This window comes from Callithrix jacchus, chromosome 1 (genome assembly GCF_049354715.1).
Source record: "Callithrix jacchus isolate 240 chromosome 1, calJac240_pri, whole genome shotgun sequence".
Classification (NCBI taxonomy): domain Eukaryota; kingdom Metazoa; phylum Chordata; class Mammalia; order Primates; family Cebidae; genus Callithrix; species Callithrix jacchus.
In genome coordinates this window covers 105,219,410-105,246,494 of record NC_133502.1, presented here as the reverse complement: position 1 = coordinate 105,246,494, position 27,085 = coordinate 105,219,410, and the positions used below count along the sequence as shown (strand labels likewise).

General features: G+C 40.0%; 1 protein-coding gene, 1 long non-coding RNA gene and 1 pseudogene across 4 annotated transcripts in view; 1 reads left to right on the top strand and 2 right to left on the bottom strand.

Moving 5' to 3' along the window:
- Window positions 1–124: 124 nt before the first annotated feature.
- On the top strand, window positions 125–21,240 carry LOC144581908 (uncharacterized). The gene is made up of 6 exons (XR_013533325.1): window positions 125–404; window positions 8,923–9,032; window positions 15,750–15,837; window positions 16,679–16,732; window positions 16,844–16,927; window positions 17,360–21,240. It is a non-coding gene; the product is annotated as an uncharacterized LOC144581908 (long non-coding RNA).
- The window catches only part of GNAQ (G protein subunit alpha q), a 333,551-nt gene continuing 308,702 nt past the window's right edge, over window positions 2,237–27,085 (bottom strand). For both annotated transcript variants that reach the window (XM_054255455.2, XM_002742816.6), the window contains 2 exons: window positions 14,316–14,469; window positions 2,237–7,487 (listed from right to left, as the gene is read on the bottom strand). In XM_054255455.2, the coding sequence (XP_054111430.1) occupies window positions 7,297–7,487; window positions 14,316–14,469 (345 nt within the window). In that variant the 3' untranslated portion in view covers window positions 2,237–7,296. The remainder of the gene's footprint in view (window positions 7,488–14,315; window positions 14,470–27,085) is intronic.
- The window catches only part of LOC103792618 (solute carrier family 2, facilitated glucose transporter member 3-like), a 64,454-nt pseudogene continuing 60,380 nt past the window's right edge, over window positions 23,012–27,085 (bottom strand). Inside the window, exon 2 of the transcript XR_004744538.3 lies at window positions 23,012–27,085. This exon is cut by the window's right edge and continues 52,237 nt beyond it. The product of XR_004744538.3 is annotated as a solute carrier family 2, facilitated glucose transporter member 3-like (transcript).

The window sequence follows — 27,085 nt, the reverse complement described above, 5'->3', positions numbered from 1 at the left end:
CAACATCTTTTCTCAACTCTGAATTCAGTGACATCACATTGGAAAGCTTCACATTGGGTGTGGTGGGATGGTGTCCTGACTCAACAATATGTTGGCAGGTGGTGCCAGGATTCCCAAAAGATATGCCCTTCTAGTTGAGGCTTACCTCAGGGCAGACACACAGTCTTGTCAGCAGCTACACTAGCTTCCTGGCAGCTGGACACAATGTGGAATCTCCATTTGCAGACCTTGTTTTCAAGATGCTTTTAAGACCCAACATACAGGCATACGGAACAAACTGGAAGCAGATGGACAGTCAGTCCCCAGGGCCCTTTAAGCAGTCTATCTCTAGGAGATGGGCCTCATCTCCTGAGCTGCAAAAACATCTTTTCTAGGGCTAAAAGAGAAGGAGGCCTGCCTAGAGGGTAAGTTGCCTTATTTTATCCCCAAGCTTATGAGACAGAAATACATTCTGGTCTTTGCATTATTGAGGAAAACAGGAAGAGAGAAACATCAACAGAGATCAAATTTCAATAGTCTTGAGGCATAAATAAGAATTCAAAGGGAAAATAATCTTTTCAGTACTTACGCATTTTATCTTTAGTACTTATGCATCTTAGATTGTAAAGAGACCTACATTTTATAACCAGAGTCTTGTTTTGCAGGAACCTATGGGACTCCCTTAAAATGGACTGGGTATAGTTCTTTAGTTAGCCACGGCAATGAAACAAAAAAATGGTAATAATGCGTAATTTAAAACAAATCAGCCAGAAAGCCGCTCCTAATCACTGTCTTTCACTCTCCACCCCTGACCAAATTTCAATAAGGCTTTAAATATGGAGAAACTCGTGAGTATGATAATCATTTGAAATTAGACAAGAGAAAAGTGAGAAACAGGCTAGTTTACCCTCTGAAGTTGCTCTGCACACATTACCCAGTGTACTGGTTGTCCTTAGCATCAAGTTCCACCTTTCTGCTATGGTTTAATTGTCTCTCAAGAGGCAGCACCAGGGTATCACAGTCTGAGAGACAAATGTGAGAAGGCAGGAAAAATGGGGAGTAAAGCAGAGACACTTTTGAGCCAACTATTTTGTTATTGCTTCCAGAAAGGACAGAAAACAATCAGATAGTATGGGCTTGCTCTATGAGCCAGAAAGTCAAGTTAAAATATTTGGCCCAATGAGTTTTCAGCAAGATTGTGTTTTTTTTTTTTTCTCTGGGTGGGGGTCTCTGGGATGATACAGACAGATCTTGGTCCTAAAGGGGTCAAGCTTAGGTCAGAAGGCCAGAGAGGGGAGCGCTCGTGTGTAGCTTAAGACTCCAGTCTCTGTGGAAATAGGGTGTGGGCTGTGCTAGATGAGTCAGTGCCATGCCATTCCCTAAACAGTAAGACACAGAGAGAGGACACCATCTACTGAAAATGGTCTCTAAATCATGCAAGGAACGCCAAGGCCTCTAAGGAAAAATGACACACTCATCTCTAAGTATTTAGAGGGGACATATTCTGAAAAACAAAAATCCATATGCAAGGGCTGGCTGCCAGTTGGAATGACTTACTCACAAGTAACAGAACAGGTTTTGCTTTTGCTGTGGTTTGAAGTCCCCACAAAAGCACCGGTTCTCCAGAAAGCCACTTGCCACCATTATCTCCACTTAATAAAACTCCTAGAAGCAGCTGATTTTTAGCTGACCTCAAAAGCCTAGATGTGTGTTTCTAAAAATCACAGAGGACACCTGTGCCAGGTCATTTTTCCCATGTGGAGTCTACCCACTCACTGCCAGTGTTCAAATGAGCAAAACTCTTAAGCCAGGCATTGGCCTGAGCCCAGTGGGCTACCCAGCAAACCAGGGCAGATGTGTGGATTCTTTTTACTGATTACAAGACTGCCTCAGATTGAAGATTGCTGGCTACTTTCAAGTCTTTATTGGACAGTTATTTAAATTTTTAAACAGTTTATTATAACCTAAATTAAGGCAAGTTTTTTAAAAGGGCAAATTTGATAAATGCTACCAATATGTATATTTCCACTAAAGGAGACTGTTACATTTATTATACACAGAAGGGAAAAGGTATGTGTTTATGTTTCTTTTTGGAAACCATTAAACTTGTTTACTTTGGAATATGCATTTGCACAACAAGGTGTGTTAAGGAAGGCAAGATGGATTTCAATACTCCTGCTAATATGAAGCATTCTGACAGGCTTGGGCAACTTCAACAGAAGCAAAACTCAAGAATGAAGAATACTATGGTACAAAATTATGGCCAAAAATACTGTATTTTTAACCAGCAAGATCATTGGGGCATTATTATACAACATTAGGTGTTTTTTGCAAAACTAGTTCCCATCCCCAAACAATAGACAATACATGCATTTGAATGACATTTTAAGAACAGTAAATATGATTCTTTTAAATACTGCAAGTTAAAAATGTTTTCTGACAAAACTCCCTAAATACATAGGTCTAGTAAGGGTTTCCAACATGATAGGTGAGGAATCCAGCAAGGAGTTGCATTTAGAGAATTCTTTGAGGAAAAGAAATCCACCAAAAATGTGTTTGTTTCAAAGTAACCTGGACAAAGTTACATAGTACTATTCCAGCTTTCCTTTCTGAACTTAAAAATGTTCTACCGATGAATACCTTCCTGTTTTTCTGTCTACCAAAAGCTTATATAAAAGTCAAAATTTCTTTATCCAAGATCCAATTTTACCCAATAGATGTGTTCATAACATGTAAATGTCATTTGCTATTGGGTTGGAATCATACGGGGGGAAATGGAGGACACAGGGTAGATAAGGAAGGCAAGGAGGAAATGAATATTTGAGCACCTACTATGTGCTAGGTGTGTATTCGTACTTTGAACATATGATTCTAGAGGCAAGAGTGTTATTGAAAGGGCAGTGATCGTTGGGAAGACAGCAGGAAATGGCTATTTTGTGAGAAAAACAAATGACAAGTTTAGACTCTGTACTAAGTTATCTACTAAACAGCAGGTGTCTGGCTCCAAAAATCTCTAGCTAATCATATACAACTAAGCCATTTCTTTTCCTAATTTGATGGAACCAAAATGAAATCCCTAAGACAGTTACCAGGACAGATCTATTAACGCTACATATGCTGGAAATATGTAGATAAACATACAGTATTACTAGTTTTAATTTTTGTATTTCTAACCAAAGATATCTCTTTGGAAGAAAATATTAATGTATACCAAGCACACCTTATTTGTATCAATTGAGATGTTGATTACCACTTAAGTGGTTTTAAACCCTTATTTAATTTGAATAAGAGCAGCAATATACATTACAATATTTGGGTACACTTTATTTTTATATGGGTTAACATTCTGCTATATTTCATTTCATTCGTTCTTTTTGATAAACTGAAAACAAAGGGAAATCAAGGGTAATCGGTAGGTGATTTGAGGGAAATTTCCAACCAATATGTGAGTCTTGCAGTATTTCATTATACAGCCCTTTCTTCCCATTATTTATTTTTTTTTTGCAAATAAGTCATTTTGACCCAAATCCAGCATAAATAGCTTTTCACCAAATCCTAACTTAAGACAACTAAAATTTACAATCATGTGGCAGTATAAATTTTAAAATTACAGTTCGTACACTTTGACAATCAAGATAGTCTGAAGTACAAAAAAAGTAAATTGCCCGTTAGCTGAATTACCTTTTTAAAACAGGCCTGCTAGTTAATCTACCAAAAATAAAATACAAGTTTCACGTCTTCTTCAAATTCCTTTTGTAGTTGTCATATGCTAGTAAACAACATATGCAGGTTCCTAAGATTTTTTTCCAGTCTATACATGACATTCAACAGAGCTCTTTATATGGAAATGTTAAAAAACAAAACCAAAAACTTCTAGGAGATTTATTTACTTTTGAATGGGTGTGTTATTTCCCTTTGTTTCAGATATGAGGCACAAACTTCTGAATTTAAGCTCTGTAAGGCATAGTAGAAACTTCCAATTTACAAATAAGGAATTCTCTGGGGGTTGGAACTGCCATGTCACGCAAAAAGGGAAAAATCATCTGTAAACTGGTACACTGCAATGTGTTAAGTGAGTCATGAAATGGCTGCTTGCCTTGGTATGCTGAAGAAAGGTTTCTGTGTTTTATGTTTTTGTTTTTGAATAAGACATGCCCAAGTCACCATAAAACTCACCACAGGCCTCCAATACCTAAGCATCAACAATAGGAGGCCAGTGGCACACGCTTATAACGCTTGCAATCACAATATAATATAAAGCATGAGTAAACTTTGTTTTTATACAAAACTGAAAAGAATCCCGTCCCACCCCTAGCCCCTTCAATAAAACCCCAAAGAAACAAAAAAGAAAATCCTTTAGCTTCGATTGACTAGTGTGGCTATAATTAGGTTTCTATATGCATCACTGCTGCTAGGGTGATCAATTTTTTCCTTTCTCAAGAGAAGGGATCTTGTCATGCACCCTATAGGAACAGTGAAGCCACAAACCTTAATTCTGCATAGCAAATTCCATTCCAATTTCATAAAGACAAATATAACAATCTTTCCCTGTTTTGCTCAGCTTCTTCGAGCTCTGAGATCAGGCTTAATTGACTACATCTACTATAGCTCTATTAAATAGAATATCTTGATTCCCTAAAACTGTAACACTTATGATCTTGTGAAGAGGTTTTCTCTATACATACTGTAGGCCTTCAAATGTTGTTGTTTACTTTTTTCTTTCTTTCTTTTTTTTTTTTTTTTTGCTGCACCAAATTTAAGAACGCCCTTTCAGGCAAGCAGTGGTCTCTAGCTGTTAAAATATTTCCTTAGTGGATCACAATAGCTTCTAAAACTGCCTTTCTAGTAAAGGCCATCAGAGAGGTAATACTAAACTGTGCATATGCCAAATAAGAATATGAATTGTATAAAAGCTCATATTCCAATCCTAGATCAAATGGCAAAAGTTCTACAAAGTTGGTTTCCATGTTTGTATAAAAGCTCCAACTGATTTTATGTATTTTGCTATGAAATTACCTTTGGGTCTTATAATCAGTATACCTCTACTCAGGAATGTGCAAATGATTTTATACAGCACGATGCTAGTACCGCTCTGTACGACAGTAAGGTTTTTTTTTCTTCTTTTCTAAATGGAAAGAAAATATCCCTAGTCAGAAATAAACTGACAAATTTACATTCTCCTCTCTTAAAAAAGTAAATAAAATAACATTATTCAAAATGTGAATTAGCTATAGACATACAATACAATTACATAGATACATATCAATACAGCACATTCAATCTGCCAAAAAATTAATGATTACAAAGCCAGTATGGATGCTGCAATCTCAAGAGAGATATATGTACAATGATTAGAGCATTTGTAATTGCACTATACCTACAGGCAGTCTGTTTGTTAAATTACAGGTGCTTTCTGAGCAAGGGGGAAAAAAAAGTAACCTGTGTTGTTTGAGGCTAAGAGAATCAAGGATGAGAACATTTCATTACTGTTTGGTGGCTTTGGTACTTAAATAACAGGCCGTTAATTTTCTCCCTCCTACTTTGTTCCAAAAGAGTGATTTATATGGAAGTTTAGACTAGTTCCAAATACCACTATAGTTAAAATGAGACCGGTATCAAGGCCTATTTCTAACATCCCAGCAGCTTTAAATAATCATGATTTATTTTCTTAAATCAAATTTCAACTGAAGCTGCTTGACAGAAGCTCCTCAGTATATGTGCTGTATTTTTTTTTTTTTGCATTTGTTGAAAAATTGCACATACAGAATTTCAAACATTTCTCCTAGTAGGTTCAGTTACACAAATACATGTTCTATAGAACACTGAGAGGTTACTTTTGAGTTAAGTCCACAAATCTTAAGTTCAACCTAACTAGTTACCAGTTCAAGAAGATCTTGAAACGCGGTAAATGAGAAGAAACTTGAGATTTGGGAAATTAAAGGTGTTAGAACAGTACTATCAACCAGTGTTCCTGGCAGACTTAATTGAACTTAAGGAACCACTGAGAGTGAAAATGGTTTCAGATAAAGAGACATACACAGATTTCCTGATAAACCACACAGGATACTTTTCTACACTGCCGGTTTGGACACTGAACAGGGACATGAACACTAACAATGTCATCTTACAGGCAAAGAAAAGAATGGACTGTGAGAATTGAATTTACAGTTACCAACTGTTTGGCAACTGGCTTTTCTGGTTCATTCTCAGCCACTCATTTTAGGCTTCACAGTCTTACTCTCTTACATTTTAAGATACCAGCTTTTATTTTTTAAGTTCTTCCTATTCATTTTATTTGACTACTAAAAGCCAGCTTTGGCAACACATACCCATAATAAAAGTCATTTTAAAATTGTGGCCCAAACACTAAGGAAAAAAGAGAAAGGAAAAGCTTGAACCAAAAAAAAAAAAAAAAAAAAAATGTAAGAACAACCCATAAAAAGGTTCTGGATAGCAGCCATTAGGGTAATGTAGTGTCTGTTGGCGTCTTTTTTGGCATCTGCAATTCAAAGAGAGGGTGAAAAAAAAGCAAAGAAGGGTGGAAAGATAATGGCACGTGGCATTTCAAAAGAAAGGACTCCTGTGTGTCTTTGACCCTGCCTTCTGTGCCTTTCTCTGAGCAATCAAGCTATGGCTGAAGGTAAACATCTAAAAGAAATGACACTTAACTGTTAGATGGGCATTCATTGTCCCAGTCCAAAGTGAGACAAGACAGTATATTCTATTAAAAAAGAAACTTATGTGTGTATCCAGAGCAATACATTTAAAACCACAGTATTAATACATATAATCCTTCACCAAAAACTACAAACTTAAATTAAGCTAATGATGGCTTAAATCGAATGTGTCCTGATTATCATTTGAGAGAAAAACTTGACCAAGAATGGAACTAGGATAAAGGCCATTTTAACCTGGAAAAAAAATCAGGGAGGTATGGATTAGGAGGGGAAAAAAAGGGAAATCAGCTTTGTTTCGCTCCCTAGAAAAGAGAGACAGAGAGAGAGAGAGAAAGAGAAAGAAACAAGTCTTATCTTGGTGAGTGCATGACTGAGGATTTAAAATACATTGAGTCACAAGGTTTTGCCTAAAAAAAAGAGGAAATGAGCTGGGACTGTACTTCGGCATCCTCTGTTTTTCCTCTGAATAGTTTAAATAAAATCATAATATTTACTACAAACTCTGTGGACACACTTACACAGAGTCCAGGACGGCAATAAATTAGTATTATGCAAATTGTTTTCCACAGAAATACAGTCCCTCTTGTGTATCTTCAATAGCCCACCAGGGAAGGGCAGGGCGGGTGTCTAGGAGGCACAATTAGACCAGATTGTACTCCTTCAGGTTCAACTGGAGGATGGTGTCCTTGACGGCAGCAAAGACAAAGCGGATGTTCTCGGTGTCTGTGGCGCACGTGAAGTGGGAGTAGATAATTTTGTCACTGTCTGGGTTCAGGTCCACGAACATCTTCAGGATAAATTCTCGGGCGGCCTGGGCATCTCTCTGGGGTCCTTTTGGCCAAAAGACAAGAGGGACACTTTGTTACCTAATCTGCTAATGCATTCAATTATCATTTGTTCAATAAATATTTATTATGTCATTGCTCATGAAGCCTACAACTGCATTGCAGATTTGATCTGTTATAATGATTTTCCCTAACACTAGTATGTCTGACCGACCATCTGTCCATCTATCCATCCACACATTCACAAAATGTGGATAGGTGAAAGCAGACAGATGACTTGAACACCAAGCCTTTTATTTCTTAGCTTGGCCTTCACTCTGATTCCCTGATAGGAAGCCACCATGAAGGCTCTTCATGAGGGGAGTGATAGCTTACTTCTGCTCAACTGAGTTAATTATGTTGGTTTCAGCTATATAATAAATATGCACAAAGACACAGCTGCCTCGGGCTCTCCTGTCAATCTGCCCTCCAAAACGACCCAACATTCTGAATGAGTTTCCATCTTCCAGATTGACTTCTCTCTTAGAATAGAACTCCTGTTTGTAAGGTCAGGTCTATCTAACTATGGGCCTTTGCAGTCTCACTTCCATAGACTTCTGGTATTTGTGAGCACACTACATTTGTGTAGCATTCAGTTCATGTGTGATGATAGAACAATTGGTTTATGTATTTTTTTGAAATTGAGTCTTACTCTGTGGCCCAGGCTGGAGTGCAGTGGCATGGTCTCGGCTCACTGCAACCTCTGCCTCCCAGGTTCAAGCGATTCTCTTGCAGCCTCCCAAGCAGCTGGGATTACATGTGCCTGCCATCACACTAGCTAATTTTTGGTATTTTTAGTAGAGATGGGGTTTTGACATGTTGGCCAGGTTTGTCTCGAACTCCTAATCTCAGGTGATTCACCCACTTTGGCCTTCCAAAGTGCTGGGATTTACAGCCATGAGCCACGTATCTGGCCTATATTTTCTTACACTGATTTAAGAAGGAGTCTCTTGGCCACGTGTGGTGGCTCACACCTATAATCCTAGCACTTTAGGAGGCTGAGGCGGGTGGATCATGAGTCCAAGAGCAACCTGGACAACATAGTGAAAGTCTATCTTCACTGAAACTATAAAAATTAGCCGGGCATTGTGGCACATGCCTGTAGTCTCAACTACAAGGCTGAGGCAGAAGAATTGTTTGAACTGGGGAGGCAGAGGTTGCAGTGAGCCGAGACCATGCCACTGCACTCCAGCCTGGGTGACAGAGTGATCTCAAAAAAAAAAAAAAAACAAAACAAAACTCTTGTGTACCAAGAATTCCCCTAGATGCTTTGAAAAAGGACTGTGATATATCTAGCAAGATAAACTAAAAATGTAACTTTGCAGTGGATTCTTAGATATGACGCCACAGCACAGGTCATATTTTCACAAAAGAAAAAATAAATTGGATTTCATCAAAATTAAAAACTTTTGTGTATTCAAGGACTTTTTTTTTTTTTTTAGACAGGGTCTTGCTCTGCTACCCAGGCTACAGTGTAGTGGCAGGATCATGGCTCACGGCAGTCTCAACCTTCAGGGCTCAAGTGATCCTCGTCTCCTGAGTAGCTGGAACTGTAAGTGCCTCCATGCCTAATTTTCAAATTTTTTGTAAGGATGGTGTCTATGTCATCCAGACTGGTATTTGAACTTCTGGCTTCAAGCAATCCTCCCCAAGTGCTGGGATTGCAGGCATGAGCCACCACACCTGGCCAAAGCCATTATTAAGAAAGTGAAAACCCAACACATAGAATGGGAGAAAATATTTGCAAATCATGTCATCTGATAAGGGTTTAGTATCCAGAATATAAAGACCTCCTACAATTCAATAACAACCCAATTTAAAAATAGGCAAAAGACTTGAACAGACATATCTCTAAAGAAGATATACAAATGGTCGATAAGCACAGGAAAAGATGTTCAACACTGGTAATCATTTAGAAAAATGCAAATCAAAACCATAATGAGATACCTCTTCACAACTACTAGAATGGCTATAAAAAGTGTGAAATAACAAGGGTTGCGGAGAATGTGGAGAGATTTGAACTCTTGTGCACTGTTTGTGGGAATGTACAAATGTGCAGCTGCTGTGAAAACAGTTCGGTGGTTCCTCATAAAGCTAAACATAGAATAACCATAAGACCGACCCAGCTAGTCTACTCCAGTGTATACAGCCAAAGGAACTGAGAGCAGGGGCTCTGACAGACACTTGATCTTAGTCAAAAGGGCAAGAAGCAATGTACATCAATTTTAATAGCAGCATTGTTAACAACAGCCAAAAGGTGAACACAATCTAACTGTCCATCAACAGATAGAGAAACAAAACAAACAGAACCAAACAGAGTATCAGAATATCAGAAGCAGAATATTATTCAGTCATAAAGAGTAAAGCTCTGATAGATGCTGTAATATGCATGAACTGTGAAAACATTATACTAAATAAGCCCAACATAAAATAACAATCGTATACTTACACACATTATGAGGTACTTAGAATAGGTAAATTTACAAAGACAGAAAGTAGATTAGAGGTTCCCAAGGGTTAGAGGGAGGAAGGAAATGGGGTGGTATTGCTTAAATAAGGTGGTGAAAGCATTCTGAAAATACTGGTGATGGCTGCACAGTATTGTGAGTGTAATGCCAGTGAATTGCGCATTTAAAAATGTAAATATGGCAAGTTATATATATATTTTATCATAATTAAAAAAATTAATAATGTAATGTATCAAAACCCACCGAGTTGTACACTTTAAGTGAATTACATGGTATGTAAATAATCTCAAACATGTTTTAAAAGTGTATTTAATAGGTCCTGATACATACATTAATTTAGAACTTATTACAAATTAATAACATCGAAACACCATCACCTTTCAAGTCTTTCAAGTATTGGACACCTATCATATATTTGTCTTTGTGTCACTTTATATATGCATTTCCTCCCATTTTTTCCAGTTAGGTGTATAAGAAACTTTTTTTTTTATTTTGGAGACAGAGTCTAGCTTTGTCGCCCAGGCTGGAGTGCAGTGGTGTAATCTTGGCTCAATGCAACCTCTGCCTCCTGGGTTCAAGTGATTCTCCTGCTTCAGCCTCCTGAGTAGCTGGGACTATAGGCGCCAGCCAACCATACCTGGCTAAGTTTTATATTTTTAGTAGATACGAGATTTCACCATATTGGCCAGGCTGGTCTCGAATTCCTGGCCTCAAAGGATCCACCCACCTCGGCCTCCCAAAGTGCTGAGATTACAGGTATCAGCCACCACAGCTGGCAGGTTTTTTCTATCAATATTCTTGTTACCTACTAGTAGTGATAAAGAGATCTTGGAGAACTCTATCGAGAGCTTGGCTACCATTTCTAACAAACTCCCTGAGTTTCAGACAGCTGACTTGAATTATTCTCAAACCAACCTGTTTATAAATTGGAGATTACTCCTATAAAGCTTATATCCAATAATGCCAGAAGTTGGGAGGAAAGAGTTATGAAGACAAACAGATTATCCTCATTTGTACAATTAAAAAAAGTAATGTTTGAATTTTTGATATAGGTGCCAGAATTCAATTTTTTTTAATGACTAAGATTGGCTGGCATCATATTTAATAGATAAAACAGTACAACTAAAAACAGTATGTAAAATATACAAGCAAATATATATATATATAGAATTAATGTTCCATGTACTGTTAACTTATTAATTCCAGAGAAGTAATAAAAAATATTTGAAACCAGAAACTAACAGATTGCCAGAGCTGGAGAAGTCTCTTATTTCATAAAAAGAACATTATATTTCTGGCTTATGAATGAACTTCTATATGATTTTGTACTTACTCTATTTGGGAAAGAAGGGACTATAACTTTTTTTTTTTTTTTTTATCCTACAGAATATTAGAACTAGATCCAAGTTCACTAAAGTGCACTTGAAAGGTGTTATATTTTTAAGCATAAATTGTTATTTGAATAAATATACACTATAAAGAAATCATTACAGCCATCACAGCAGGAGCAGAATTCCACAGTCTCTATGAACAGTCTTGCAATTCAAGTCCATGTGGAAATGGTAATTTCCTTTCTTGAAAAGAAATACAGAAATGGTATTCATTATGATTAAGACCTTGTAAGTACAGAAATGTGGAATTCAGAAATTTATAATACTATAAACATGCTTATTACAAAAACATCACTGCAGAGTGGGCCTCAATATTTTCAGTCTTTGCTCATCTTATAAGGGCTTGGAGTTTCATGTAATGACAGCTACACTGGCTTTTTAAGTAACAAAATCAGTGTCTTCTTTTCTTTTTCCATGGCCCAAGTTTCTTCTGTGTATTATGTGTACAACGGGGTAAGGTAAGAGAAAAAGAAAATCTTCAGATTTAAAGATATTCACAATGGGCACATGTTGGAAGGAAAATGCTTGTAGTGGTGGGGAATCTGTGGAAATTATTGGAGAAAGGAAGTATGTGAAGAGATTAGGAAGATGGTACTGACATCAAAAAAACAGCACAGCAAACACTGATCACAGACTAAGTCTTTTATGGCAGAAAAATCAGTCACTGGGAAGTGTGGTTAGGTCTGCTGCATCTGAGAAGCTTGCTTGAATGAACCCCTCAGAGGAGTTCAGCTCCATGGGCACCGTGCTCTATTTGTTCTGCATGCTCCAGTATTGCAAGCACAACATGAAAATGTGTTGGCCCACAAGCACACGCTGATTCTTAGCAAGTTTCAAGAAAAATTAAGATATGTGTGTGTGTGTGTGTGTGAGGCAAATGTGTTTAGATCTAAGCCAGATGCTTCATGCCTACTGTATTCAGGTAGATGTGTTTGAAGCCTGTTGAGGAGGAAAAGCAAGTTAACTACACACACAGTCACCTCATTCCGTAGTTTCCTGAGCAACACTGAGAAGTGCAGTCTCAGGCAGTGATGATTTGTTTCCAGGCTAGTGCAAATTAAAAGAAGTGAAAGAGAAAACACTGTTTAGACTGAGAAAGTGTTTTTAAAAGAACAGTAAAGCACAAAGGAAAATGTCCTTGAAGAGAGGCTATGAACACACTGCTAACAAAAAAGGATACCATTTCTAACATCTGGCAACATCCCCAAATGTTTTTATTTTCAATTCATCAACCTTCAGCATCTTGTATGTATTTGAGAAGGGAACTTCAATTCATTTAACATGTTACAGTTCCCCTTCACAAGCCAGCACTGCACCACATCCACGTGGGATGAAAAGATGACTAAACCTCCAAACTTGATGTGTTTGTATCATCATAGAAAGCTATGAAGCTAAATTTAATCTTGGTTTTTAAAGTAATTACTTTTCTGAGGGAGCTTTTAGGAAGTACAAAAACATTGGAACTGATATCCATCCTGGATATCATATGTTGATAACCATATGTAATTTAAAAAATAGACTCTTCTCTTGTTGTTACATCACTGCTAGGGTAGAGACTTTTGGGTTTCTGCTGTGTGATCTACATATGACTCCATTCATGTCTTTTTTGACCAGGATAAACTAAGTAGTTAATAAATTTGTCTTGAGGCAACAAAGCCGGTGAGTGGCAAAGTGGAACTTTTCAGAGCTTGTGCTCTTAACTACTATGTAGATCATGGCTTGGCAAATTTTCTCTATAAAGGGCTAGAGAGTATTTTAGGCTTTGCCAACTATTCTATCTCTGTCACAATTACCCAGTTCTGCTGTTGTGGTTATAGACAGTTTACAATGAATGGGTGTGGCTATGTCTTGATAAAACTTTATTCATAAAGCCAGGTAGTGGGCCATAAGGGGAGATGTGATTATCTTGCCAAATAAACTTTTTTTTTTGTTTTTGAGACAGGGTTTCACCCCTATCACCCAGGCGGGAGTACAGTGGCATGATCATGGCTCATTGCACCCTTGACATTCTGCCTCATTTTTTATATAAAGAGGTCTCGTTACATTGCCCAGGCTGGGCTTGAACTCCTGTGCTCAAGTGATCCTCTTACTTTCGTCTCCCAAAGTGTTGGGACTACAGGTGTGAATAATCACACCTGGTCACATCAGCTCTTCTAGGGCAGTAGTTGTGACTCTCACTTGTTTAACAGAGTGGCTGCACTTTGTTACCAGTCACCAAGTGTTTCTCAGAATGGGTTGGGTGTCTAGTTGTCCAGGATTTCACAGTCTAGTTGGGGAGGGTAAGATCCTTTTCTAAGAACAAAGCAAATAAGGCAAAGCCATAGGAGTAGTAAAGAGAGTGCTATAAATTCTAAGTGCTGTACAAAGAGCTTAAAACTTGGTTACTATTACTAAGGATGGTGGGACTTCATTGGGCTAAAGAAGTTTTAAAAAAGGAAGTATTTCCTGAGGATTCATTGTGTCCTATGTGTCAGGCATCATGCTAAATGTGCACATATGTTACATACTACAGTATACAAAACAATCCCATGAGTTTGGTCCTAAAGCCCAGAAAAATCAAGTAACTTGATGGTAGTTCTACAAATAGGAAGTATCAGAACTGGGATCTGAACCTGGGTAGACTGATTTCAGTGGTGGGCTCTTGACTTCAAAATTGTGTTCTCTCCCCAGAGACAGGAGAGGCAGAGGTGGACTGTAACCAGATGAAACAGAGAGAGAGAGGGGGGACGATAACAGCTGACACATAATTGGTCAAAACTGCTCGATTGTTCCTTTTTCTATGACTTTTAGCATTATTAAGGAATGAAATGTTTTGTGTCATTAAAAGACAAGGCAACAATAATTTCTACTGTATCAGTCCCACACGCAGGCTGCACAGGGCAAGGGTAATAACGGTATGCTGTAGTGCATTAACTCCCACATTGTTGTCTGGAGACAAAACCTATTCACTGAGCTGTTGCATGAGTACTGACTTACCATCATATTCTGGGAAGTAGTCAACTAGATGGGAATACATGATTTTCTCCTCTAGAAGATCTTTCTTGTTTAAGAACAGAATCACCGAGGAGTTCTGGAACCAGGGATATGTGATAATTGTTCTAAAGAGAGCCTTGCTTTCCTCCATTCGGTTCTGAAAAAAGAAATCACCAGAAAAAACAAGGAGTAAATTATGTGATTACTTAATCTGTGAACTGTGTTTATTTTGTAAGTCCAACCCATCTTTTATATTCTCCAGTTTTTGTAGCCCTGTGTTGAATTTGTCGGGATTTATACGTGAATGATTCATGACACACATTGGCTGTTTTCATTATGCAAATTTTCAGACTGACAAGCAGAAGAGAGTAATAATAAAAACTGGCTAAAATAGCTCTTATGGTTGAAAGAGAAAATAACTGAAAGCCTAGAAAATCATGTTGTGAAACTGGCACACTGTCATAAATTCCCACCAAAAAACATTCATTCATGACTTACACACTTGAGATCTGAACTAAGGACTAGATATCAGGCTTCATTTTGTATTTCTTAAGCTATATTTATTTGGGGTCTCACAATCAACTCTATTCTAAACAATCAGAGCAGTCACTTCTTTGCCAAAAGCCTATCTATATTTCTAGATGTTTTCTAGAGTCATTACTCTACACATGTACACACCCTTCCTTTATAAATACATGGAAAATGTTGTAAGATCATACATTTCCTGTTCATGAGTACATGCTTTCTCCCTATGTTTCTATTAATATAGAATTGTGAAGATACACATAGTAATTACGTGGAGATAAAAATATAATATTTCTCACTTTCAGCATCTGTGAGTAAGTGTTCTCACCTGAAGCTACACTTTCAAGCCTACCTTGGTAACAGAAACCCTAAATGGATTCTCAAGGAAATTAGTCAGCTTGCTACTATAAATGAAGATGCTATTTGAGGCTGTTCCTGAGTCAAATCACTCCTCTGAAAAAAAAAAACAAACCGTATTTATCAGCCAAAAGCTAGAGGGCCTCAGAGCTTCTTTCATCTCTCCTTACCATTCTTTTCCCCCACAGACTCAACCTCTCTAAATCATTCCCACACTTGGGTTACAGATGAAGGCAGCAGATTTGAGAATTATCCTTTCCACAGGAGATAAAAGCCATGATATATCAGTACACTTCATCCTGCACACTTTCCAACCTCGCTTCTTAGTTCTCCATGTTATGACTGGGTTTGTAGCAATGGAGAGGGCTGCCTGGGATCGTGCCCACCTCCACTGCTAAGGGGTGTCTTACATCAGAGCATCCTAGTTTCCTGAGCTGGATTGGGGCTGGGCTCTGATCCAGGCCCAAGTCACTTAGAGCTTCCCTCCCCTCATTTGTGGTAATCAGTTTAGCTAAGCATCTCAACTAGGCCAATTAACTTGAGGACTTTTGCTAGGAACTCTGGAACAGAGAACCTTGCTTTCATGAAGAGTGTGGAAGAGGAATCATGGAGCCTCAGGAGCTTTTAGCAGCCATCTTGAAAAGTGAGTGAAAAGGAAATCAGGCCCTGCTCACCTGGGTTTTAACTGTTTGCCCCAACCAGAGCTAAGCTTGGTCATGCCTTTGGATTTGTCAGGAATTTTTTCAGCTAGTTGGGGTTAAACCTGGATATATTCTCCCTCCAATCTTATACAAGGAAGTGAATGAGAATGATTGAATAGACTGGCTCTGAACACCTTGTGCTCAGCCTTGGCCTGCCTGCAGTAGGATGCTCCCTGAATTTCACAGTTAAGAGTTACAAAGGCCACTTATTGCTCCTCTGCATAGCCCTTGACTGGTGTTCCAGCCCTTGACTGGAAACCTCCAGGGAACTCAGCTTTTACCAAGTACAATAATCTGGATCCTGAATATGTCTTCCCATTTTCTTCTCTAAAGTGTGCCAATTCAAATCAAGTTGAAAAGACACACTTTTCCAAAGCAGATCTTTCCAAACCATGCAAAGTCCATTGTCCCCAATCTCGTCAACCTGTTAATTTTGTGCCTACAATTGCATAGATAATTAAAATTAATGAAATATGTGGGCTGATACAATGAAAGATATCATGGCTCAAGAGATAGTGTTTATCTCACTGCATGTATTTCTCTTTTATATAAATCACATGCACTGGTTCTCATAGCCAGTGATAAGAGTTTAACCCTGGAAATAACATTAAGAAATGATACAGCTTGAGATGTTACAGGCTGAGAGTTTCAGGACTGAAGAAAAATAAAAGCCTTAATAAGAACGGAAATAACTGTTTAAAAATTTAAAGAAGGTTAATTAGATAGTGACATCTGATGGGAGAGTGAGGGTTTTCTTGTTTGTTTTTCTCCTGTTACTTATAGCTAGAGACATTCTAGAAAGTCATGCTGTGATCTTCAGAGGAGCCCCATCTAAAGGTATGTACACCTGGGCATCAACCCAGCAAGTCTCCGGTAGAAAGCCTTAGTATATTTACACCATGGCATATCATGCAGCCATCAAAAACAATGAGTTTGTGTCCTTTGTAGGGACATGGATGAACCTGGAGACCATCATTCTCAGCAAACTGACACAAGAACAGAAAATGAAATACCGCCTGTTCTCACTCAAAGGTGGGTGTTGAACAATGAGAACACATGGACACAGGGAGGGGAGCACTACGCACTGGGGTCTGTTGGGGGGAATAGGGGAGGGACAGCGGGGGGTGGGGAGTTGGGGAGAAATGCCAGATATAGGTGAAGAGGAGGAAGGCAAATCACACTGCCACGTGTGTACCTATGCAACTATTTTGCATGTTTTTCACATGTACCCAAAACCTAAAATGCAATAAAAAATAAAAATTAAATAAATAAAGAAAGCCTTAGTATATTTAGCATAAAAGGGTGTGATGGGCTCCCAAGGGAAGGGACCCTAGTTGATCCTTTTCTGGCTAGGGACCTTCAAGGGGAAGAGACTAGACCATGGGCAGAGACAGGGAAGGTGAGCCTGACTTTGCACTGATACAGAAGAAGTTACACTATGTCTCTCTGATTAACAATTTCTAGACTGGACTGGAGCCCCAGGATATAACGGAGTCTGCCGGGAGAGGGCCTTGTGCCAGCCTGCAGGGCAGTGGCCAGGAGAGTGACTGAGCCCAGCACTGTGTTCCAGAGACAACTTGCCCAGGGTACTGGCCATCTGCAACCAGTGCTGCTGCTGAGGCAGGTCCCACTGAAGCTCACCCATGTATGCAGTCTGGGGCTGCTCAAGGACATATCTTCATTCACCAGGTGCCATGTGAACTAAAGTCTGCGTTTCTAGCTCAGGGGAAAGCTAAATATGGGCAGATGACTGGCAGATGAGATCAGCTTTCAGCAAGGCCTGCCAAACTGAATCTCTGAGGGGGGACTCCAGGAATCTGTTTCTTACAAGCCCTTCACGTGATTTGAATGCACACTCAACTTTGTAAAGCACTGTTCTGAAGATGGGCTTCTCCAGCATTAGTGTCATTCACTAAGAATCACATGGGGTCGTCTTAAAACAAGGCTTCCGCTTCAGCAGCGGGTGGAGCCCAAGGGTCTGCATTTCTAACAAGACTGTACTTTGCTGGAAGGTGCATAAAGCTTGCTGAGCCTGGGACAAGTGAGGCGACGCTCTATCCCATTTTCATGATAAGAAGTACAAGTCAACACATAACAGCTGCACCTCTGATCCTGTGCAGACTTTTATTTTCCTTTCCCAATTAAGATTCTTTATGCTATGCTATATGATGTTTTCCACTCCATAGTAAAAATTCCTTATGCCTTTATTTTTCCTTTATAGGAGAACACTTACAAACCAACATGCTCTGTATCAAAGCCCTGGACTAAATCCTAAATGGACTAAATGAGATTTTCACAATGACTCATAAGGTAGTGGAACGTGCAGAGTGTGAGGCATAATCCACTTTGTTCAGTAAAAATTGAAATCTATGAGGGAACAGCACGTCCCTGGAGACTTTATGGCACCTGCTTTGTAGTAATCTGCCAGAGCATGACGTTTCAAGAGGGATCAATGTACAAGCCATGTATATGACCCATAGTAAGAAACAAGGAGGTTTTGTTGACTCTGAAGACAGGTTTAAAGGCAGTCTGGGGGTTGGTGCTAACCATGCCCTCTTTATCTTGGGGTTTTAACCAATTGGGAAATGTACAAAGAGGATACTAGTAAAGGTTTCTTCCCCGCCCCCCCACCGAGATGGCGTCTCACTCTGTTGTCTAGGCTGGAGTACAGTGGCACGATGTCAGCTCACTGCAACCTCTGCCTCCTGGGTTCGAGCTATTCTCCTGCCTCAGCCTCCCTAGTAGCTGAGACTACAGATGCCCGCCACCACACCTGGCTAAGTTTTGTATTTTTAGTAGAGACAGGGTTTTACCATGTTGGCCAGGCTGATCATGAACTCCTGACCTCAAGTGATCTGCCTGCCTCAGCCTTCCAAAGTGCTGGGATTATAGGTGTGAGCCACCACATTGGGCAGGATACTAGTAAAGGGTTTACTATCCCAAACACAGGGTTCCTCATTAACAGATTGGACCTGGACTCTGTGTGGGGCTCTAGGAGGGTTCTAACTGCTAGCTCTCCTCACACACCACTCCTCTTGAGCTGGAAACAACTGGCCCTCCCAATGAACAGTGGTTTTGGTGCAGGTGAGAGAGCAGGGACAGGGTGGGCTGCCAGAAGTAGATCCTGCCTGAGCTCCACTTCCATAGAGAAGGGAGGACCACAGAGGCCACAGAGGCTGAGGATAGGCTGTAAGTGAGTGTCTATGGTATATGTTCTAGTTGGTCTCTGTGCAGTCGCCTGCTTCAGGTACAGGAGGCCATGTAAATGTCATACTTGCCTAGACCACACTGATAGATAAGCCACTCCTCCCATGGGCTGGAAGCAGCCCAAGGGTAGACCACTAAACTGGGAAGCATTCACCCCAATCCTTGGCCCTGAGGAGGAAGGACAGAGTACCTGCTCCCTGCTTTGTGATTGCAGTCCGGATGGTGTGACCCCTGAGTGTTCTACCACGACCCATCATCAGAGAAAGCCCTATTTGAGCCATCAGCAAAGGGTCTTAAACCTCTAATATTTAACATCTCAAATCAGTTCTCAAGATCTCTGATATCCTGAACATATTCCTTTTTAATGCATTTCCCCGTTAGCATGTAATTGAGTAAGGCTGCCTACAGGGTGAAGCTACAAGTTCTGGTCTGGCATTCACAAATTAGCACTGTCTAATCTGAGCCCCTATACAAATGGTCTATTTTCCTGATAAACAAATTTCATGTCACCACTGCCACATGAATGCATGTTCGTTCCTGACCTATGGCCTGCAATGCTGTCCCCACTTCTAATCCTTCAATATCCAGGTCAACCCAACTTCCCCAAGCAGTTATTCCCAGAGCCCCATTGGGCTTGCTCCTTCCTCCCATCCCCAACACAGGTGTTCCATCCCTAGTTTGCCAGTGGTTCGGTAGATACATATGAGAGCTTGTAAGATGCTGGCCATGAGCATGCTGAAGACACAGCCCTTGTCTTGGAAGACTGAAGAAGACAAGCATGCAATGCATCATTACAGGCCCACATGGTGGGCCCAAAGCAGTGATAAGTAGGGGAGGCTGGGGTGACACAGGAAGGAAAGGTTTGACAGTGCAGTGGATCAGGGAAAGTTGAAAAGCAAAGGTAGTTTCAAACTGATTCTTTATAGATGAATGAGAGCTTGCAAGGAGGAAAAGAGTAAACATCCCTTTGATTAAGGAAAAGGCTGGATCCAGTGGACACGGCCCAAGACCCCAACTGGAAGCTGGCTTTCTTCAGGCTATTGTCTGGCACTAATCTCTGCATAAAAATTACCAAAGGGCCTAAAGGGACAATAGTTCATGTTTATACACTTTGTATCCCTGTTGTCATCGAAATCAACATTTGCTCAGCAGGCTGTCTTTCCTTATCCCTCTTTGCCAAATTGGTGCTTCCCTCGTCAAAAGTCAGCATCAAACTAGAGATCTGAGTATCCATTTTAGTAACTTTTGCAACTCCTCATTATCTTGACAATAAGAACATATTCTCACAAAATGCACTTACTTTCTGAGCAAAGACAAATTCAGACTCAGACCCTTAATTCTTTTACCTGATACAAGTTATCTACCTGTCTTTCTCCCTGGTGGTATTTTTTTTCTCCCATCTGATAGACCACATTGAATTGCGTTTCCCAAAAGATCTAAAATGCACCCTTAAATACAAACAAGACAGTTAAGAAATAAGCATGCATGAGGGCATTCATGACAATCATCATTGAGGGCCTGACAGTATTCTATGAGTTGTTCTCAGCTGACCTGAGGTAGGATGGATCCCAGAGAAACTGGGATGAAGCTTTCCAGGGTGCAGATGCTCTTGAGTCTCAGGGAAACACACAGGGTGCTGAGTGACCTTGAGTGATCCGCAGACTCACTAATTAATGTCAGGAGCCAGTCAGGTGACTGATTTTGTGATGATAATTTCTGTGTTCATAATTCTGTGATTCTGTGTCCCCTAAGCTTTCTGCTAAAAAAGAAGGCCAGAGCCATCTTGCCCTCTACTTACGTGAGTAAAGTCCGGATATACAGACACAATAAATACATGAGCATGTCCATAAAGCCAACTGCTCAGTAGAAGGGAAATGCACATAGTTTATGATGCCTTATGATATTTTAAACCCAGATTTTGAGAGTTATAGGTTAAGATAACATCTTCTGAACACATCTACACTCTAAATTTTTATACCTAGTAGCTCCCAGGGCCTCATTCCATATACTGCACATGACAAATCATGCTAATACCAGGTAATCATTTTCACTGGCACCATTTCTGGTTACGAAATTGACAAAAAAAGACCATCAGGATACAGGAATTTTATGCTCCAGAATTCATACAAGACTATATATGTATATTTTTAAATTTTTTTATTGGATTTTAGGTTTTGGGGTACATGAGCAGAGCATGCAAGACAGTTGCGTAGGAAAACACATGGCAGTGTGCTTTTCTTTCCTTCTCCCCTTCACCCACATTTGGCATTTCTCCCCAGGCTATCCCTCCCCACCGCCCCTTCCACTGGCCCTCCCCTTTTCCCCCCAATAGACCCCAGTGTTTAGTACTCCCCTTTCTGTTTCCATGTGTTCTCATTTTTCATCACCCACCTATGAGTGAGAATATGCGGTGTTTCATTTTCTGTTCTTGTGTCAGTTTGCTGAGGATGATGTTCTCCAGATTCATCCATGTCCCTACAAACGACACAAACTCATCATTTCTGATTGCTGCATAATATTCCATGGTGTATATGTGCCACATTTTTCCAATCCAGTCTATTATCAGTGGGCATTTGGGTTGATTCCAGGTCTTTGCTATTGTAAACAGTGCTGCAATGAACATTCGTGTACATGTGTCCTTATAGTAGAACGATTTATAGTCTTTTGGATATATACCCAGTAATGGGATTGCTGGGTCAAATGGAATTTCTATTTCTAAGGCCTTGAGGAATCGCCACACTGTCTTCCACAATGGTTGAACTAATTTACACTCCCACCAACAGTGTAAAAGTGTTCCTATTTCTCCACATCCTCTCCAGCATCTGTTGTCTCCAGATTTTTTAATGATCGCCATTCTAACTGGCGTGAGATGGTATCTCAATGTGGTTTTGATTTGCATCTCTCTGATGACCAGTGACGATGAGCATTTTTTCATATGATTGTTGGCCTCATATATGTCTTCTTTCGTAAAGTATCTGTTCATATCCTTTGCCCACTTTTGAATGGGCTTGTTTGTTTTTTTTTCCTGTAAATCTGTTTGAGTTCTTTGTAAATTCTGGATATCAGCCCTTTGTCAGATGGGTAAACTGCAAAGATTTTTTCCCATTCTGTTGGTTGCCAATCCACTCTAGTGACTGTTTCTTTTGCCGTGCAGAAGCTGTGGAGTTTCATTAGGTCCCATTTGTCTATTATAGCTTTTGTTGCCAATGCTTTTGGTGTCTTGTTCATGAAGTCCTTGCCTACTCCTATGTCCTGGATAGTTTTGCCTAGATTTCCTTCTAGGGTTTTTATGGTGCCAGGTCTTATGTTTAAGTCTTTAATCCATCTGGAGTTAATTTTAGTGTAAGGTGTCAGGAAGGGGTCCAGTTTCTGCTTTCTGCACATGGCTAGCCAGTTTTCCCAACACCATTTGTTAAACAGGGAATCCTTTCCCCCTTGCTTGTTTTTGTCAGGTTTATCAAAGATTGTATAGTTGTAGATATGTTGTGTTGCCTCCGGTGCCTCTGTTTTGTTCCATTGGTCTATATCTCTGTTTTGGTACCAGTACCATGCTGTTTTGATTACTGTAGCCTTGTAGTATAGTTTGAAATCCAGTAGTGTGATGCCCCCCGCTGTGTTCTTTTTGCTTAGAATTGACTTGGCTATGCGGGTTCTCTTTTGGTTCCATATGAAGTTCATGGTGGTTTTTTCCAGTTCTGTGAAGAAAGTCAATGGTAGCTTGATGGGGATAGCGTTGATTCTGTAAATTACTTTGGGCAGTATAGCCATTTTCACGATATTAATTCTTCCTAACCATGAACATGGAATGTTTCTCCATCTGTTTGTGTCCTCTCTGATTTCGTTGAGCAGTGGTTTGTAGTTCTCCTTGAAGAGGTCCCTTACATTCCTTGTGAGTTGTATTCCAAGGTATTTTATTCTTTTTGTAGCAATTGTGAATGGCAGTTCGTTCTTGATTTGGCTTTAAGTCTGTTATTGGTGTAGATGAATGCTTGTGATTTTTGCACATTGATTTTATATCCTGAGACTTTGCTGAAGTTGCTTATCAGTTTCAGGAGTTTTTGGGCTGAGGCGATGGGGTCTTCTAGGTATACTATCATGTCGTCTGCAAATAGAGACAATTTGGCTTCCTCCTTTCCTATTTGAATACCCTTTATTTCTTTTTCTTGCCTGATTGCTCTGGCTAGAACTTCCAGAACTATATTGAATAGGAGTGGTGAAAGAGGGCATCCTTGTCTAGTGCCAGATTTCAAAGGGAATGCTTCCAGTTTTTGCCCATTCAGTATGATATTGGCTGTTGGTTTGTCATAAATAGCTTTTATTACTTTGAGATACGTTCCATCGATACCGAGTTTATTGAGGGTTTTTAGCATAAAGGGCTGCTGAATTTTGTCAAATGCCTTCTCTGCGTCAATTGAGATAATCATGTGGTTTTTGTTTTTGGTTCTGTTTATGTGGTGAATTACGTTGATACACTTGCGTATGTTGAACCAGCCTTGCATCCCCGGGATGAATCCTACTTGATCATGGTGAATAAGTTTTTTGATTTGCTGTTGCATTCGGCTTGCCAATATTTTATTGAAGATTTTTGCATCTATGTTCATCATGGATATTGGCCTGAAGTTTTCTTTTCTTGTTGGGTCTCTGCCGGGTTTTGGTATCAGAATGATGTTGGTCTCATAAAATGATTTGGGAAGTATTCCCTCTTTTTGGATTGTTTGAAATAGTTTTAGAAGGAATGGTACCAGCTCCTCTTTGTGTGTCTGGTAGAATTCGGCTGTGAACCCGTCTGGACCTGGGCTTTTTTTGTGTGGTAGGCTCTTAATTGCTGCCTCAACTTCAGACCTTGTTATTGGTCTATTCATAGTTTCAGCTTCCTCCTGGTTTAGGCTTGGGAGGACACAGGAGTCCAGGAATTTATCCATTTCTTCCATGTTTACTAGTTTATGTGCATAGAGTTGTTTGTAATATTCTCTGATGATGGTTTGAATTTCTGTGGAATCTGTGGTGATTTCCCCTTTATCATTTTTTATTGCATCTATTTGGTTGTTCTCTCTTTTCTTTTTAATCAATCTGGCTAGTGGTCTGTCTGTTTTGTTGATCTTTTCAAAAAGCAGCTCTTGGATTTATTGATTTTTTGAAGGGTTTTTCGTGTCTCAATCTCCTTCAGCTCAGCTCTGATCTTAGTTATTTCTTGTCTTCTGCTGGGTTTTGAGTTTTTTTGATCTTGCTCCTCTAGCTCTTTCAATTTTGATGATAGGGTGTCAATTTTGGATCTCTCCATTCTCCTCATATGGGCACTTATTGCTATATACTTTCCTCTAGAGACTGCTTTAAATGTGTCCCAGAGGTTCTGGCATGTTGTGTCTTGGTTCTCATTGGTTTCGAAGAACTTCTTTATTTCTGACTTCATTTCATTGTTTACCCAGTCAACATTCAAGAGCCAGTTGTTCAGTTTCCATGAAGCTGTGCGGTTCTGGGTTGGTTTCTGAATTCTGAGTTCTAACTTGATTGCACTATGGTCTGAGAGGCTGTTTGTTATGATTTCAGTTGTTTTGCATTTGTTGAGCAGTGCTTTACTTCCAATTATGTGGTCAATTTTTGAGTAGGTGTGATGTGGTGCTGAGAAGAATGTATATTCTGTGGATTTGGGGTGGAGAGTTCTGTAAATGTCTATCAGGTTTGCTTGCTCCAGGTCTGAGTTCAAGCCCTGGATATCCTTGTTGATTTTCTGTCTGGTTGATCTGTCTAATATTGACAGTGGAGTGTTAAAGTCTCCCACTATTATTGTGTGGGAATCTAAGTCTCTTTGTAAGTCATTAAGAACTTGCCTGCACTGGGTCCATATATGTTTAGGATCGTTTAGCTCTTCATGTTTTATCGATCCTTTTATCATTATGTAATGGCCTTCTTTGTCTCTTTTGATCTTTGTTGCTTTAACGTCTATTTCAGAGATGAGAATTGCAACTCCTGCTTTTTTTTGCTTTCCATTTGCTTGGTAGATCTTCCTCCATCCCTTTATTTTGAGCCTTTGTGTATCCTTGCATGTGAGATGGGTTTCCTGGATACAGCACACTGATGGGTTTTGGATTTTTATCCAATTTGCCAGTCTGTGTCTTTTGATTGGTGCATTTAGGCCATTTACATTTAGGGTTAATATTGTTATGTGTGAATTTGATACTGCCATTTTGATGCTAAGTGGCTGTTTTGCCTGTTAGTTGTTGTAGATTCTTCATTATGTTGGTGCTCTTTAGCATTTAGTGTGATTTTGGAATGGCTGGTACTGGTTGTTCCTTTCTATGTGTAGTGCCTCTTTTAGGAGATCTTGTAAAGCAGGCCTGGTGGTGACAAAATCTCTTGAGTACTTGCTTGTTCGCAAAGGATTTTATTTTTCCTCCACTTCTGAAGCTCAGTTTGGCTGGATATGAAATTCTGGGTTGAAAGTTCTTTTCTTTAAGAATGTTGAATATTGGCCCCCACTCTCTTCTGGCTTGTAGTGTTTCTGCCGAGAGATCTGCTGTGAGTCTGATGGGCTTCCCTTTGTGGGTAACTCGACCTTTCTCTCTGGCTGCCCTTAGTATTTTCTCCTTTATTTCAACCTTGTTGAATCTGACGATTATGTGCCTTGGGGTTGCTCTTCTTGCAGAATATCTTTGTGGTGTTCTCTGTATTTCCTGCATTTGAGTGTTGGCCTGTCTTGCTAGGTGGGGGAAGTTTTCCTGGATGATGTCCTGAAGAGTATTTTCCAGCTTGGACTCATTCTCTTCGTCCCCTTCTGGCACACCTATCAAACGTAGGTTAGGTCTTTTCACATAGTCCCACATTTCTTGGAGACTTTGTTCATTCCTTTTTGTGCTTTTTTCTCTAATCTTGGTTTCTCGTTTAATTTCATTGAGTTGATCTTCGACTTCAGATATTCTTTCTTCTGCTTGGTCAATTCGGCTATTGAAACTTGTGCATGCTTCGCGAAGTTCTCGTATTGTGTTTTTCAGCTCCTTTAATTCATTCATATTCCTCTCTAAGTTATCCATTCTTGTTATCATTTCCTCATATCTTTTTTTAAGTTCCTTAGTTTCTTTGCATTGATTTAATACATGTTCTTTTAGCTCACAAAAGTTTCTCATTATCCACCTTCTGAAGTCTAATTCCATCATTTCGTCACAGTCATTCTCCGTCCAGCTTTGTTCCCTTGCTGGTGAGGAGTTTTGGTCCTTTCTAGGAGGCGAGGGTTCTGGTTTCGGGTGTTTTCCTCCTTTTTTCGCTGGTTTCTTCCCATCTTTGTGGGTTTATCTGCTTGTCGTCTGTGTAGTTGCTGACTTTTCGATTGGGTCTCTGAGTGGACACCCAGATTGTTGATGATGAAGTATTTCTGTTACTTGGTTTTCCTTCTACCAGCCTAGCCCCTTCACTGTACGACTGCTGAGGTCCATTCCAGGCCCTGCTTCTCTGGGGTGCACCTCTAGCAGCTGTGGCACAGTGAGGGATGCTACCCGTTTCTTTTTCTGCCATCTTTGTCCCAGGATGATGCCTGCCAAATGTCAGTCTTTTGGATATAGAGGGGTCAGGGAGCTGCTTGAGGAGACAGTCTGTTCTTTTTAGGAGCTCAATTTCTGAGCTGTGAGCTCTGTTGTTCATTCAGGGCTGTTAGGCTGCTATGTTTGATTCTGCTGCAACAGAGCTCATTAAAAAAACCCTTTTATTCTCAAATGCTCTGTGTTGGGGGGTTCGGGCTTTATTTTTCGATGTCCGTTGAGGTGTCCTGCCCAGCTAGGAGGCAGACTAGCCGCTGTTTGCCTGCCGAGTCTCTGCCCTGCTGTTGTGTGATTTGCCCTGTTCCTGCAGGCTCTGCTGTGGTCTCCGCCATGCCCTGCGGCAGAGTCTCTTCATTGTAGCGTGTTGCTTCAGCAACGGCAGGCTGCGTCTGCAGTGGGCCTGTATCTCAGTAGGGACAGGTTGCCTCGGCAATGGCTGGCTGCGTCAGCAGTG